Below are 17,996 nucleotides of genomic sequence, written 5' to 3'. Positions count from 1 at the left end.
CTCTTTTGCCATTCAGTGGCAAATATATCGGACCGTAGCCACCATGTTTACCGTATTAAAACAAGCTACGCTGGACAAACCATTAGCCAATATCACTCTGGCTTACTGGAACACTCAGGGTTCCTCAGTGTAGCTCTGTCTGGTGGCATTTACTAGCGATAGCGCTGCGGTTAGCAGCTTATGTTAATGTAACACTTACTGTAAATAAACAGAAGCACTTTACTCACCCAAATAAACAGTTTTCAGGAGAGGAAGCTGTGTAGATTAACATCCAGCACTTGTTTGACTTGAAGTAAATGTTTTTTTTTTTTTTTTTTTAAGAATTACAGTTTTGTTTATTTAGGCACCCCAGCACCCCTGTTTATTTATTCACACACACAATGGCATTTAGAGTAACCAATACTAGGATCATTTAAAGTAAACAGTTATGTAATCTCTATGTTGTTGGACTGTGAAAAAACCCATAAAGACATGGGGCATGGAGAGAACATGAACCCATATGGATTGGAAAACAAGAACCCAGTGCTGAGAGGTGAACATGCTTACCACCACTGTGCCACCCCATTGAACAGCATGAAAAACTTTTTTTTTTCTTTTTTGGTTCCTGTTTCATAATAACTTGTCAAAAATCACAAAAGCCCACATAGTCAAGAATTTTGTTTTATTTATAGTCTTTGTAAAACAATTTCCTTAACACGAAAAAGAGTCATAATGTGGTTTAACTACTAAAAATGAAAAAGAAAAAAATAACTCAAAACATTCAGAACAAGCTTTAGCCCCGCCAAAGCACAAGTCCAAAAGGCCTCGACACTGAAACACAGTGAACTGACACACTGTTTCCTCTCTACTGAACATCACTTGCTTAGCAAATTCCACACATTTCTGAACCCAGTCCCAAAGCTGGATTTACCTCAATACATGAGTTCAAAGCTGATACTACAAAACAGAGATATCCAAAGACTTGAATGTTTGATCTGGGACAAAGGAACCGAAAACAAGCGTCCGAAAATCCGGTGTCCCAAACGATCACATTATTATATTGCAGAACACAAATAATGTGTAAAAATTCTATAAAACAAACTGGAATCCTAGTGCGAAACCCCTACAGCTAGCCTCATGTGAGGCAGTCTTCTGAGGCAACAAACAGACTTCGCGTTCTTACTCCGGTTTTGACAGGTCCAACCGTGTGGACACATGTGCTGTGAAAAAATGATTATATTAGTGAAAAACCTGATAAGTTTGTAAGTGTGGGCTCAAGCTTGATTGTCCATAGAAAAATCGATCACTCAAACGCAGTCAGTATTGCAAAAAGGCGAAAGTTCATAAACCCATTGCAAAGGATACAAATGTGTATAAATCTTTGCTTTGTTTCAAACTAAAATAGAGAAAGCCGTAGCTAGTTAATATACACTTTACACATCTAAAATCATAAATTGTTGAGTATCAACAGTCTTACTAACAATGAAAAGTAGAAATGTCTCTCTCCACTTCCTCTTGTGCATGTTTTTTGAAACAAATCCTGTTATAGTGGCATGTTCAAAAGTTAGGGCACCCCTGGTCAAAGTTTCTGTTTTGTTCTTCAACAAAACATTACCTGATTTCCAAAAGATTAAAAACAAAAAAAAAAACATTATTCAATGTTTTATGCAAGGATGCATTTTTTACTTTCATCGTTCAAGGAAACAATTAGGTGCCCTGGATAGTCTGAGGACTTTGTAACACCCCTTTCAGCAAGAGTCATAGCTTGCAAATAGTTCTTTACCTTTACAAATATCTACCCAATTAAATATTCTCCATGCTACTGATTGAAACACAACGTGAAATTGCTTCATTCAATTTCAACTCAATTTTGGGAGAAGGAGCATATTAGACCCTGTATAATACCCATATAATAACTCTGTCAAATAAATTTCACACTCCACCCCAGCTCCTATCATTGTTTTCCATCACTTACCACACCAACGGGGGGGCGGTGCAGCTTTACATGCTGACCTCTTGAAAGCTGACCCAGACTGGACTCCATGCCAAAAATATTTTATGAGTCCGTCCTAGCAAACCTATATTTCTCCAAACATACTGCTGCTCGTTGGGCCCAGAATTCAGTTTCAAACCTTCTGAAGCTGACTTTTGTGGCGAGGATGCACAGTAGAACAGTGCACCACCACTCCAGAGTCTACTTAATCTATTTAAATGCCATCTGCAGTCAAACAGGGTTTTGATATACAATACCTTCCATTGAAACCCTATCAGCAGTTCCATCATAAAACTTTCTCAGTCTTTCAAACCTCAACTTGGCGCCTCCTCCATCAAACTGTTGTTTTTTAATAACATTACGAACAGAGGAAATTACCAGCTGACTACGCTTTGCTATCATATAGCTTGTAGCCTATAGTTTGGACAAACATTAAAAAGCCACCATATTTTGGACAGTCAGTGGCAGTTGCTGTAAACAGGGTATATCTCTCTTAGGATCTTAGGCCAGTTTTGTGTGTTTGGTATACAGTATTTGACTAAAAATAACAAATAATTTATATGAGACAGGTACATATATCAAATGTAATTTCAGGAGGTTGTAGACTACTCAAACATGTCTTGATTTGAGATAATGTTAATAGAATCAGGCATTTGATCATATTTTAAACAAAGGGTTACTTAGAATAATCCTATAATAAAATAAAAAATTACTGTATGTATTTTATTATTTGCTAGTTATTCATGCATTCATTAATACTATCTGGCCTTATTATGAAATATGAACTTTTTTGTTAAAAACATTTAAAGCCATAAGGCTTAAAGAAAAAGCAGCTGGTCTTGACAAGTTTAGAGCAGGTTATTGTCGAAGCTAACTGTTTTCTGAGCTGGATTACTCGCTGATAGTTGTTGACAGACCAGTGGCATTGTATTAATTAGAATTGATAAGCCAATTATATTTATTGTTTACTCTGAACCAGTGTTGAGCCTTAGGTAGGCAGCCCAATCTGTGAGTTTCGATCTCTTGGGGTGCCCAAATGTTTGCAAGGTGCTCCAATTCTTTTTTCTATGCTGAAACTACAAAAAAGAATAATTCACTAATATTGCTAAAATATTTTTGAGAAATCAGTTTGCTACTCACTTATCTATTCACAGGCAGAACTTTTGACCAGAGCTGCCAAACCCTTTGCATGCCACTATATATTCTAACCACAGCTGTGCGCATTTAACAGTGTCAGCAATACATGTTTATAACCTTGCTTAACCCTCATCATGTGACTTCACAGTTTTCTGAAATGGACACTCTAAAAGTGCTCAGACAAGTTTCAGGCAAGCTTTTATATATAGCTAAAATGAATCCTGATGAAGTTCAATTTCACCGCTATAGGTTGACTATATACACTGCTATATGTTGACATTCAAATCTCTCTTCAACCCAACATGAAAGAAGGTGCATGATTGTCCGATAAAGTCCACGTAGAGGATATACTTTACATAAAACTCCCATTCTTGGTCATTTTAATGATTCTTATAAACATATTAACACTGATAAAAGAAAATTAAAGCAATTCCTAAATATACTGTAGTCTAAAGCCCTATTTGGATCGAGTCTCCAATACGAGGTGACATCTGCAGCCTGCAATTTTCTTAAAGGAAAAGAGAAAACCACAGAAATGGCTGATTCAGACTGAAATAAAATCACAGAGGAGCCCCAATGAATAAGAAAATTAATCCAGAAGCCCATGTCGTTTTAATACTGTCTGGATATAACTAAACCCAAGCATTAGAATGTCAAACCTTCCACCCAGTTACAGTACATGAGAAATGATTCTCTTAGGATATCTGCATTTGAACAAACTGAATGAAATATAGACTGGAAATTGATGTCCCCCTTGTAGATTTGAGGAATGCAGGTTGTAGAAAGAGGCTGTCTACTTGTTTAGGTCTTTAGCCATATAACCATTAGCAATACTACAGTGTACCACATTAAAAACAACATTGGTCATTTTGAACATTGAGTTGTATCAGTGTGTTAGCTTGCACCCTGCTGTAACTACTGTCCAATGTACACTCAGTGCCTAAAAAATAATAATTCCTGCAAAACTTGACATGCAGTAATGATCTCTGTTGATTACAGGTATGGTATGATTCCCCTTCTCTCCTCCTATAAAACTGTCTTTCAGAGACACTTAGAGGTTAGTGTACCTCTTGGTGGGAGACCAGTGTCTAATGGACATGCCTGTACAATGCACTCAAACCAAGAAAGCAACAACTAAGAAGGCTGATGACAAACTGCTGCCATCTAGGCCATCCAACAGTCAGACACCACATTTGCCTTGGTTTGCACTGGTGTCATAAACAAAATCCTGGACTACTATGGACTACAACTGTATAATATTTAGCAATGAATCTAGGTTCAGAAAACAGTTGGGTTCTAGTATAGAGGCCTTGTGGTGAGAGTCAGAAAGGCCATCGGATTTGACCATCATTCCCCCCTAGCAGTTATACGAGGGACACTAACCGCTCAACGATATGTGAGAGATAACCCGTGGTCACATGTGTTGCCTCCCATGGCAGGGCATCTAAGTAGCATTTTTCAGTAGAATAATGCTCGCCTGCACAGGGCAAGGGTTTGGTGCAGCTGCAACGTTTGTGGGCAAATGTGCCGCAGGATGACGTACTGAACCTGTATGCCTCCATGCCCAACCATATCTCATCTTGTATCCAGGCTAGAGGCCCAACAGAACCTAAAGCGCTGCTACTTTGACCAGGAGATCGTCAGTTTGAATCCTGTTCATGTACTTGCAATCGGCTACCAGAGACCTGAGAAAACACAGTGGGCCTTGCTCTCTCTGGGTGGGTAGATGGCGTTCTCTCCCCTCATTACTCCAAAGGGTGATGTCGCTCAGCACGAGGTATCTGTGAGCTAATGTATCAAAACTGAGTCGCTGTGCTTTCCTCTGCACTCAGCAATGCTGCATCAGCAGCAGTTCAAAAAGAAGCAGTTGCTGACTTCATAAGTGTTGGAGGAGGCATGTGCTAGTCTTCACCCTCCTGGTGTGTTGGGGAATCACTAGTGATAGGGGGAGTCCTAATGAGTTGGTTGGGCAATTGGCCGTGTAAATTGGGGAGAAAATGGGGAAAAAATAGACGTGTCCTTTTGCTTTAATATTGTAATCCCTGACATATGCAGCTTTGTCACTACATTCACACACATGAAGTTTCATTCAATTCCAACAACTCCTTCTTTGTGCGTTTATTCAATAAATTCAATAAATACGTACCTTTGTTGGCTACTTTACTTTTAAAATATAATTTCCACAATTTCACAACAAGTAAAACTGGACATTAAAGATCAGTTTAATAATAAATGATTGAATGGTGGGGGTAAATCAACTTAAGTCCCTTCTTCATAGTCTGTTAAGTAGTCTAAAGGATGCTAATATTTTTTTCTAAAGATATTTTTACTGTCTTAGCCACGTAGCCAAAATGATATGCCTTATATAATGCAAACCGCAATTTGTACTTGGATTTGCCTTCAACACTTACTATAGCAGTTACTGTGGAAACTCCCTGTTGAACCTAACTTACACAGATTCCAACCTATCGACACCAGAAAATTCTAAAAAATGACAAATGGTTGTTTTTAATCACTGTTTATGCCCACACTGTTCTGATCAGGCAGGAAAGATGGATTTATATGTAAATGAGTTTAATATTTTAGTTCTACTTGACTTGACTCTAAGTGACTTTGGTAAATAACCATGAAATCACAATGCTTAAAGATCTTTTGAGCTTAATTTGCATTCAAGTGTACAGCCCCTTTAAAGCAGAAATGTGCTAAACCTGCCCTGATCATTTTTTGCTTGTTCAGTGGAGAATATAGTACCATAATAGGTATTGGTTGAGGTGAAAACACTACAGTCCCTTTTGATTACACCAACTGTTGTAACAGTACACTAAAATCTAGTGAAAAACAAACTGTTAGTTTGAGCCATTTTAAGGCACTCAACGATTCTGTGATTGGCAAATGTGGTAAACGTGTCATTGAAGACATGTAATAAATGACAGCACCTAATAGTCTGGTCACAGGGAACAAAGCACCTTTAGACTGCTGGGTTGGGACCGAGCATATAAATGTATCAAATTGATTCTATTGAACTTGCTGGTGCTAAGGCAGCCCATCAATCTAAATGACCCAAAAGCTTATCCTAAATTCTGCTTTATTCAAAGTGCCTAGGGGTCCTAGGGGCCATTTGTGTGTTTTTTAATATAGGAGACATATGAAAGAGGTACAGTAAATAAGCAACACTGTCTTTAAAATCAGCATAGCATCAATGTGAAGCTCTCGTTAAATCTTTCGCTTTTACTTTCAGTCTTTAAAGTAGTGAACTGCTTCGAAATTCTTAAAAACAACAATTTCCATCTGTTCAAAAAAGGGCAAAAAAATAAATTAATACAATAATAAAATGTGAAATTAATTTCCGGTCCTGGACAGTCGTCATTCCACTGAATCAGTGTTCCAATAAAATTCCTTTAAGACTGGGGTAAGTGCTGTTTGATGATCTCTTTGGACTGAGGAGGTATCCGGTCTGGAAAGCGCACCTGGAATTCCACTATCATGTCCCCACGCTGAGAGGGATTCTTGGGGAAAGGCAACCCCTCGCCCCTAAGTCTCTTGATGGTGCCTGGTTTGATGATGTCGTTGCAGGGCAGCGAGATCACTCGATTCTCCATGGTGGGAATGTTGACCGTGCAACCACACAGGGCCTGAGAGAGAAGAAGGAGGATACAGAGAGCGCTGTCAGAGAGCTGCGGTAACAATGACTGTTACAGAATTAGACAGAGATGATCAAGAAAATAACAAAGACCTTGAAGAAGAACAAGTATTACAAAGAATAACAAACAATAACAAAAGCACTGAAATGTCTTGTCAGGTATTGTTTTATCCTTGATATCTAGTGACTCATGCTATCCCACACTACAGAATTATATGGTTGGTACAGCCAGTACCAACAATCACAAAAGGTACCCCAGTTTCAGGAATTTTACAATGATTATTTTTAGTATTGTGAATGGTAGTAGGAGTGTTGGAGTGGAACACCGGCTTCTCATATCAAATGAAATTTTCATATCATGCATAAACTGACCAATAACTTATTATAGCCCCTTGTAAACCCTTAAATATTAACAACAAAATACATTTTCTTCAGCTTTTCTGCTGTACACAGAACAAACATAGTAATCGGATGTTTAATGTTGTTGACTAGGCGTGTAAGAAAATAAAGATATACCAAAGTATTGCAATATTTTCCAAAAACACTGTATCAAAACACTGACTAGAGTTTTATAGTATATGTTACATGTCCTGAATCAGTGGTAGAATGGTGATGTCAGACTTGAATTATTAAGCTGATGCCAAAGACCTTTTGTTGCAGATGTTTTAAAATGTGAAACAATAGGCTTTTATTTCATGTTAGACTTTAAACCCAAGGCAAATTTCTGGATTGTCAGTATGTCAGATATGACAAAGGTTTCTTATATAACCTGCCATCGATCTGAAGTATAAACCAAACACAGAACAGAAGTGAAACTTTTGCACTGGAGGCGAAATTGTATTAATAAATCTCATCGATGACAGTATGATGTAGGAAGGTGCTGCTCCCGTCCATTGCATTCACTTTAACTGTTTTTTTTTTGTTTATCACATTTATTGTTTTTAGGAGCGTATGGATAATTAATCTCTTTAGATAGAAGTGATTTATGATGTACCTTTAGGGATCCATTATTAGTTGTTCTTTGCCTTTGCTACCCTGTGATCCAAAGCAGTTGTTCTTAAACTGCAGTAACACTGGTGGTATGTAAAGTCAAATCACTTCAATACAATAAAATCTAAGTTTCCCTTTGTAATTCTTATAACTTTACATTTTTTGTATTTGTTTAGCTCTGCATACCAAAGCACATATGCCTTCCAGTAGAACTTCAAACTTTCTGAAATAATAATCTAATCCTGTCCTAAAAAACAATATTTTTGAGTGATATAGTGTCCCAGAAAAAAGAAGTGATTTTTTTTGCCCCTAATATTATAATAATACTGCATTTAATCCTTAAGAACATTCAATCATTAGCATTTGCTTATTAAAATTGTTTGTAATAAAATAAACAAAAAATCAAGTAAAATCATTTTTTCAAAACAAAGTTGACCTACTGGCTCATTTTATTTTATTATTAGGCTCTTCTTATTATGAAAACACAAAATGTAATATATAGGCCATTTCCATTTATTGTATGAAAAGTTGATTATGTAATTGTTGTGACAGGCTTACAATAATCCAACACCATAAAATGCTTGCTTAAACATATAATGATATCAACATTATATTGGTATTGGTTTGTCTAGACATTTTAAACTGATATATGCTGGCGTATTCATTTCATGCTAAAAAGGAACAAGCAACAATAGCTGTACAATTTTATAATCCATTAATTTAAATATCAAAAACTATTTCTTGGGAGGCACCTTTTATTTAATTGTTTGCATACTTTGGTTGAAAGCTAAAATGCAGAGCATAAATGGTACATTTGTTTCTGAATCGGGGTGTATTGTCTCTTTGTAAGTTTAAAAAAAAACTCTGTAAAAAAATAAGAGACCACATTTAAAAATGATAAGTTTCTTTGATTTACCAAATTAAAAATCCTCTGAAATATAATCAAGAGGAAGTTGAGCGATCAAAAGCCATCAAACCAAACTGAACTGCTTGCATTTTTGCACCAGGAGTAAAGGCATAAAGTTATCCAAAAACAGGGTGTAAGACTGGTGGAGAAGAACATGGGTTATGGGAGAAATGTTGTCTGTAGTTTATAGAATAAAACAAACAATGTCAATTTTCCTCAAACATTTACCTATAAATAGCCAAATCCGAGAAACTTCAGAAACTAAATTTTCTCTTAATTTTTTTGCATCAGCAGATATATACATAGTAATATTGGAAATCAGCATTTGCCCAGAATTCCCACATCGGTGCATCCCTAAAACTATTGGCAAAAGAGATGAGATGAAACTTATTTGTGGAGGTCACAGCTAGCCTACTGTGTGTGTGGTATGTGTTCCTGTGAATGACTTGTAGGTGATACTTACTGAAGTTTTAGTTTGATCTATAAAGTCTGATAACCACAGACTTAAAGATTTGTTCTCAAGGCTGCAATACTGTTATAAAGGAAAGGTCATGGCTAAAACTTCCTTAAGCAAGACTGACTCAGAAGCAACATTAAGGTACAGACGCCAGAGAAGATAATTGCTGCTGACTCACCGATGTACTGAGACAATGTTTAGGACTTGGCTTACATAAAAATGGACAGGTAACTGTCTGATGTCTGCCATCTAAGTGAGTGTGTTGGTTGTTAGCAGAGGGGGGCTAATGGCTCGCACTGAAAGCTAATTTTAGCTGCTGCTCCCATTTTGCAGCACTAATGGAGTAACTGAAGAATCAGCTGGGGTCGTAAATAGCTGGCAGGTTTATCAGAGCGCTTTAAAGCCATCTTTGACAACTAACAGTTTTCCTCAGTTGGACTTCTGGGAATTTCTCTTAATTGAAGGTAGGCACAGAGTGAACTTGTAAGAAAGTAGACAAAGAGTACAGTTTTAAAGTGGAGGCAGTGGCTGCAGAGTATGACTCAACTAGCATTACCTATCTAGAGCTGTTAAAGAAAACTTCTAAAACTTCTAAAAAAGGAAGTTTAAAGCAGCTGACATACATAAAGTGACTGACAGTTTCTGGGATTTTCAGTTTAAATCCAAGGCTCAATCGTTTCAACCTTCTCCACAGGACACTAAATCAAACTCTCAGGCATTAGTTGCCATCTTAACTGTCTTCGTAATTCAGGATACGGGTACAGATACTCTTGACTAAATCCGAGAAGTTAAATCTGTGACAGAGCTTATTACAATTCCAGTTTCCAAGAGTCTGCATTCTTTAACCATTAATTCATCTTAGCTTAAGGAGGGAGAGCTTATCCACAGCTTTCTCACCAGAAGGCCTGATAAGGCTCCTTAGCATCAGGCCCAAGAGACAAGAGATGTGTAGGCAATGACATCAGCTCCCTCCTTCAGGCATGAGCAGCCGATGGGGTGGAGGGGGGAGGGTGATTCATGGAAAGAAGGCTGTGGCTCAGGCTAACACAAACATTTTGCCTTGACTGCATGCCAGGCATCTCCATGGCTGACCTAATGTGGAACAATGGCTAAGGAGTGAAGGTTTTCCAAACAGTGCCAAACCACCACTACAAGCTGCTAAAATGAACAGACAATGACACGGATAGTTTAATTACGATTAATAAGACTTAAGGCTAATTTTGTTAGCACCACAAGCAGCCTAAGTTTAACCATGATGAATTTAGCACCAAGTTACCAAGGCTTCTCTAAATGCTTCCCTAATGTTTAAAAAGGAACTAGTATCTTGTTCCATAGAAGCTAAAGAACATGGCACTGAACTGTGGACAGATATCCCAAGTTGCAAAAATGAATTTCAGGGAGGTACCCCAAACCTGGACTTGGAACCCTGACACCAATCCCCTGCCCTAAAAAAATATATATATTCACATTTACTCACCTCAACATGCCTTTTGCAATCATTTACTCCCCCGTGGGGCAATGCTAAAATCACTAATACAAACTGTACAGCAGGAAAGACTTTAATTGTTTTTTTACTTTCACTAGACATGGATATACTTTAGAGTAGTCAGAGGTGAAATGAGTTTTGAAGCCATGAGCCATGATGCTCCTTCTCCAAAAACACTGCCCACCCACACTAAAAACTGATTTGCTGACTTACACGACTCTTTGCCGAGAACAGGCCAATCAGAAACCTCTCTGTTTTGCATGTGCTTCATGAATACACGCACGAAGGGGAGCACCTTTCTGTCCCTTTCTCTCTCTTTCACTCACGCAATTGGGGAAAAAAAGTCTGTGTCGCCGGCGTGCACGTTTGTTTTCACTCTTGGGCCACTCGTTCTAGATTCCGGGAGACTTAATGGGCATCAGGGTGCCGTTACTGATATGCGGTATTCTCCCGCAACTTCCGGAAGACTTGGGATACTTACACAAATGTAAAACTTGCGAGAAAAAAGGAAATCGTATGCGCGCTGAACAGAATATCGCTCTCAAGCTTCATTTTTCTCCTCTCGGGTGTTTTTTTCCCCTTTTGAATTCACAGTTCTCCTCGCACGCTATGAAAATTACCTGCGGCTGCAGTTTGTGCTCAAGTGAGTTTTTTGCGCTCGAGTTTTCAAATAGGGGTGGTTTTGACAGTTTGGGGGCGGGGTCAGGGTCGCCCCCCTCAGCGAATACTATTGGCTGATATGTCCAGGGTTTGTGACGGACCTCCTTCCTCCAAGAGCAAGGTTGGAGGAAGCTAGCTATGCTAAAATCCAAACAACCCACTCTCCGGCTCTGTCTGCCTGGATTCAGTGCCTTGAGCGACTAAAATTCATTATACTGTAACTAGACTAAAATGTTTGTTTTCCTCGACTAAAACTAGCCTAACACTAATAATAACCAAAACACTAAAATATGACTAAAACTACTATACATTTTAGTAAAAAAACTAAGACTAAAACTAAATCTAAATTTACCTACCACATTAACACCCGCAAGGAGAAAGCTACTGTCCTCCATAAAGAACACTGCTGTCTGTCTGCAGTTTTCTAAATCTCACATGGGCAAGGTTTGTAGACAGATGAGATAAAACAAGATCTTTTTGGATGTAAATGAGAAGGTTTACAATATGTTTGGAGAAAGAAAAAAATCCTTTATTGTTTGAGACCTTTTTGCTGACCTTTTTGAGACAGGATGGCTTGCTGTCATTTATGGAACAATTAATTTTGATATTATTCATGCAAATTGTGTGTCTGTGAGATGAATCTCAAGATAATGTGGGTAATGCAGCAAGACAATGACCCTAAGCTGCCAAAGAATAATTAAAGATATATAAAGTTAAATATATAAAGATGTATAAAGTCAAATACCTTAACATGATATTATTAAAAGACATTGTGAAGATGAATACCATAGTTACACCCTGTGTTAGTGCACACTAAAGAAGCTTTAAGTGGAGACAATGTGTTCCTAAAACAAGCGCAACCTGCCTGCAGTCTTCCTCTGAAACTGTGTTTATGACAAATAGACAGACAAAGATTTATGAGGTGAGCTCGCATGCCCCTGAGAGCGCAGCAGATGGCAGACCACTTTATTGCCTGTGATATTATAGCTGCACTAGCTTCTCATCAAGTTTCAATGTGCCCATCTAATGACTATGATGAGGAACAGCATATCTATGCCATCCTCTGGAAAGTTATTAAACACTGTCCCAGATTAGTGGCTCCACAAAATGAAAACATGTTTTTATCATACTCTGGCTCTGAAGAACACCCTTCAACATCAAACCCCTTGCAGACAGCGGACTAAACTGAACGCAGCCTGCTCTATTTTGAGTGAAGCGGGAGAAGATGTATTTATGGACTAAGAGGCCCTGCAGACATTTCTTTAAATTAGCTGGCCCAAGAGATCCGCTGGCTGGACTGAGTTGATGTACTTATATTTCCCTTCCCTTCAGCACATTATTAAGCTTTCAGACAGCCAGGCAAGGAAAGACATCCACTTCTATTAGCCTCACAGGCACTGATGGTGATGTTCAGATGCGCCTAAACACATCTAGGTGACTGAAGATGTGGATTAAAGCTATTTTGGGCTTCTTGAGTGAGAGGCTGTGAGGGAGGGGCAGATGTCTGTTGCATTTGTAGGTCAGGAGTGTATAGATCTTCTTTCTTTATACATTTAAATAGTAAAAAAGATTAGTTAACTAGCTGAAATAGACACCTTGCTTATTTCAATGTAATCATATTACATCAAAATTACCGTATTTTTCGCACTATAAGGCGCATTTTTCGGTAAGCATTATAACCCAGTGTGTCTTATGTATGAATTCTACTAGTCAGGTATTAAGGAGCACTAAAGCCACTCCGCTGAAGTACAGTGTTATACAGGACCTTCAGTTTAGTTCTCCTGGATTGAGGCTGGAACAGCATTAGCATTAGCAGCTAACCGCTATTTCCCAGTTCAGAGGTGAGTATTCTCGGACTGTAGCCTGCTTCTAACCGCGACTAACAGCATTAGCATTACCCGCTAACCGTGCTAAGTGTTAGCTCTTCCACCATTCAGAGGGGAGTATATCGGGCTGTAGCCTGCACATTTACCATGTTAAAACAAGCTACGTGGGATAAACCTTGGGATAAACCCTAAATGGAAGCGCTTTACTCACCCATATAAACAGTTTTAGGAGAGAAATCTGCAATTCACTTCACAATGGGTGTCAGAAATGAATGAGTGTCAGAAATTGGGGACAAACCCAGACTGCAAATAGATTGTACCAGAAGCCAGTGGAAAAAAAGCTGCCAATGTCAACAGACTAAACTCGCCTAATTTAAAATAAATGAGTAATATCTGGGAAAATGCAGTTTTACATAAAACAGACTTATTATATTTAAGTTTTAGCTAATTGTGGGTTTACAGTGCATGTTAACTCCTATTTATCGACCTTCTTTATTTCCCTTCTGTATTTTTTGCACTATCTTTCCTGCTCTTTTGATTCAGCAGAATGTTCCTGCTGAAATAGCTTTCGCAATTAAATCTGCAACCAAAAATACCCAGTGCTTGGCTGTTGCTGCACTTGCATGACAATTCTGTCTGCAGCGCTTGGCCTTGCTGGCTTTGCCTTTTCAGAGCACGGACTCTGTGCTGTGGCACATGACACCGTACCACCACATTCTTGGGTGCTCACACTATAGTGGGAGAGGGTAAATCATGCACTAGGCCTGACCAGACAGAGAAGGAACTGCAGTTAGTGCAACTCAAACCCATGGTGTGTCCTGTGAGGAGTTCAACCCTTGTACTTTAGGGCTTATTCTGAGCACAGCACTGCAGAACAGAACAATCCAATCAGCTCACTGGAAATAAGTCTTTGATACTTTGGTCAAATGACAAAGACTTATTAAACACACAAATTGATCACTGGAACTATGAGGCCAATTAAACTTAAATTAAAGTTTGAACCCCATAATTAGCATCATGCAAATAACATAATAAAATCATCACACACTTTCCTCAAACCACATTGTGTAACTGGTGTCTAAATCGCACAGAACTGCTTATGTGGTTTCTGACACTATGGCTACACATTACCAGGCGCATTGCTCAAATCTGATTTTTTGCTCAGCTCAGATTTGTCTATCTTGACGGTTCTGTCCCTGAAACGTCTTCCATGCTCACATTGATAGGTGTATAAACGTCGCCTTCTACACCAATAATAAACGTCATATTTGAGAGACGACTCGTAGCTTTATAAAGGGAAATGTATGATTTAACAGCTCATATGTGGAGCATCTTTTGCTGGAGTGGAGAGTAAACAGCTGGTCTGAAGTTCATGCTCAGGTCGAGGAGGAGAAAAAAAGGACAGGCGGTTTGCTTTTGCTGTTTTTGCAGCTATTTGCATTTAGCACGTTCACACAGCCATGAAAAAATCGGATCTGATCCACATTGAGCAAAAAATCTGGTTTGAGTCACTTCAGCCTGGTAATGTGAACGTAGCCTATATAATCCAAGTATAACAGTTTCAAACCTTATGTAGAAACAAAAACATTCGGTAAACTCTGACTATTTTCTAAAGAATAAAAAAACTTAAATGGCTTGATTTTTTTTTTTTTAAAACACTTTATTGTGTATGATATGCATTTTAGTTGGTGGTGTCAAAAAATTTATAGTATTACTAGTTTTACATTACATTACATGCAAACCTCAAACAAATGATAAGAGAATGTATGTCTGTCTTTGCATATTTAGTATTTAAAATGTTTTCAGAAGCTTAATCTAAAGGTTTGTAAGCCTTAAGAGTATCTGAAAATAGCAATGCTCTACATGTGGACAATAAGGCCAGAGTGTAGGTAAATTTAGTGAGGGTAACAAGGTCAGAAGTTATTTTGGACACAATGGGCTGATGCCAAATAAGCCCTCTACTTCACCCTTTAAGTCCATGCAAATGAGGAGACCAGAGTTGCCAAATGGTGGTCCAGTGATGGGTCTGCAGTAAACCTGTCTAATCTGTGTCTGAGCCTCACTGATTCACAGGACTGCAGCAGCCAACTGATAAAACAACCACAGTGTCTATCTGCTAATGAGACAGAATAAACAGTGGAAAATCACAAACTCAAACAAACAAAAAACAAGCGCTGCCTGTTGCAGTAATTCATGCTTCGAATGATGAAGATACAAATTTTGAGAAGAGGAAGAATTTAGAGGGAGAGTCCCCAGTCTCCCTTAAATATATTCAAACCAACAGATACAGACTAGCATTAAAAAACTATTGAACCAATAAGATTGAAGATTACATTACTAAAACATGGCAAAAACATGCTCTAAGTGTCTTATTTTTTTCAATTTCTGATTTACTTTTTGATCGCTTTTAAATAGTGTTAGTGCTTTTTGTAAGCAACCAATTAAATGGTTCTAAATCAGTTGTTAAGAACTAGAGTAGAACATACAGTTATGGATATAGTGTAGGGCACAACTGATGGGCAAAGTCCGAAGGGGATCCATTTAGATGATAAGTATTTAACCAAGTACCAGAGAAAAAACAATCCTGATTTGAAAGTTTTTTAATTGTGTGCCAAGATTTTAATCACTTAGGTTTCAACCTCAATTCTGCATTAAAATTAGTATTGCTAAAATATAAGTATTATGATTCTATTAAAAATAAATATAATACTTATAAATTTACAGGCATGGATTCTTTTAAGTGCCCAAAAAAGCATTTCCATTACTACCAGACGTCTACCAGACGTCCAAGTCTCACAGACGTTGCGGGAGTCAACCGCATATCAATAACGGCTCCCTGATGCCCACAACTCAGATAAAATCTCACAGACTCTAGATCAAGTTCCCATTAAAACTAATTTCACCTCTTACTACTCTAAAGTATATCCATGTCTGGTAAAAGTAAAAAAAAAAACAATGTAAGTCTTGCCCACTGTACAGTTTGTTGAGGTGAGTTAATGTGACCCAAAAACACACCCTTCAGTGTTTTTTTTTGGGCAGGTGGTTGTGGGGAGGGGGTACCTCATTGAAATTAAGGTCCAGGTCCGGGGTTATCTCCCTGAAATTAATTTTTGTGACTTGCAATGTCTGTACCAGTGCTTTTTAATGCATTCCACTGTGTCAGATCTCTTAGCTCAGCATGTGGGCATGTCTGTGATGCTTTTCAATGTCAATTTAACAACAAAACACTCTAAGTAGGCAGAGGTTTTTTTATGTTGTTAGTCAGTCTTATTTTAATTTGTAATTCTGCCTTTTTAGCTTCTTTTCCTTGTTTGATGTACCAGTCTGATTAGCTAGACAAGGGGTGCACAAATCCAATTCTTAAGGGCCAGTCTTCAGCAAAGTTTGGTAGTTGTCCTACCTAAACACACCTGATTAAACTCAGGACTGGAGATGTAAATAGGATGCGTCAAAGTTGTCAAAGTAGACACATACCATTAGACCTTAGAAGAATGTTTGGAAGGTCTTCAGGGTTCCCTATAGGGGAATAGGCTAAAAACACAATCGATTTTTTTTCCACTCTATCCACTTTATAATACTGCTTTTACTTTCTAGACATCTCTGAATGTCTCTCCTCCTTTATTCAAAATAAAGCTGATGTTTGTGCCAGTGATTTAGTATCTGATTTCACAGATTAATAAGACTGGTGTGGTAAAGAGTGCTGTAGTCTTAACTGGGTCTTCCAGCTATAGAAAAGGTATTGCTCACTGCATATTATTTGTATTATTTCGTCCCTCACTTCCTTAATATAGGACTGTCATAATAGAGGAAGAGGAAAAGCTGTTTTGGGGATGCCCCACTATGAATAGCTCCAAATACTGCACATCTAATTTTGGATGGCATGCATATGCCTCTTGACATCTCCCACTCTCTTCATTTAAATGAAGACTGACTAGTGCAGCTCTCTACAGCACCTTACAGTCATTTTAGCTGCAGAAGAGAAACTGAAAAAAGTCCGATTTAAGACAATAAGTGTTTTCTTGTAAAAAGCCTATACAACATTTGAGCACATTAAAATTAACACTGACAAAGTAAAACACAAAGAAGAAGGTTTGATTCCTCTTCTCCTTAATGCAGCAGGTTCACAATTTATCTAAATTGATATGTACAAATTAGATGAACTAGATTGATGCTAGCCCGTCTGTTGTATTGCAGGGGTTCCCTTAACCCACTAAAAATGTTTTGAGGTCCACATGAACATGTAACTGACCATTTAACATGTAAACAAATACAGCACACCTATAAATGTAGCCCATACACACGATTGATAGACTCAGATTGCCTTTTCTGTCTTTCATTGCTTGAAAATCTGTTGTCAAACATGTATTCATATTTATCCACTATTTATTCATAACCCTTATAAAATAAGATAGAAATGTTTCACTCACAATAATAATAATGTAACTAGCACCCAAATACACTACCTAGCTTTGATAGCCATGTGACTGTACTCTGGCAGACCAATCAAAGAGCTCAATAAAAAAAAAAATTCTAATAAAATAACAGCAATCATACACTCGAGGTTCGTGCTATAACTTGTAATATTGGCAGTACCGTAGATCAACACAGCAGTACCAATATTACAAGTTATAGCACGAACTGCGAGTGTATTATTGCTTAATTATACCACAGTTCCATTATCGCTGTTTATTAAAAGATTTTGAGTTAAAGAGGACAAGAAAGTATGATCTGTTTGATTATTAACACTCTGTGAGTTAAAATAGTTCCATTGCTGCTCTGTTTGTAGCTGCACTGTAAGCTCTGCATCGTTTCTAGGTTACCGGTATGTTGTGGAGTAATACATGGAGAGCTTCGGCTACAGTGCACAGTACAGTATGGCTGATAACGGCACTCTTAAAACACCTCTCAGCCAATTACATTG

The 17,996-nt window shown here is 38.0% G+C and overlaps 1 protein-coding gene across 1 annotated transcript in view; it reads right to left on the bottom strand.

Moving 5' to 3' along the window:
• Positions 1–644: 644 nt before the first annotated feature.
• dnajb5 (DnaJ heat shock protein family (Hsp40) member B5) overlaps positions 645–17,996 on the bottom strand; it is a 28,956-nt gene continuing 11,604 nt past the window's right edge. Inside the window, exon 4 of the mRNA XM_049470547.1 lies at positions 645–6,741. Within this exon, the coding sequence (XP_049326504.1) occupies positions 6,508–6,741 (234 nt within the window). The 3' untranslated portion in view covers positions 645–6,507. The remainder of the gene's footprint in view (positions 6,742–17,996) is intronic.

This window comes from Astyanax mexicanus, chromosome 22 (genome assembly GCF_023375975.1).
Source record: "Astyanax mexicanus isolate ESR-SI-001 chromosome 22, AstMex3_surface, whole genome shotgun sequence".
Lineage (NCBI taxonomy): Eukaryota > Metazoa > Chordata > Actinopteri > Characiformes > Acestrorhamphidae > Astyanax > Astyanax mexicanus.
The sequence above is the reverse complement of the archived record's forward strand: the minus strand, read 5'-3'. Positions and strand labels throughout refer to the sequence as shown.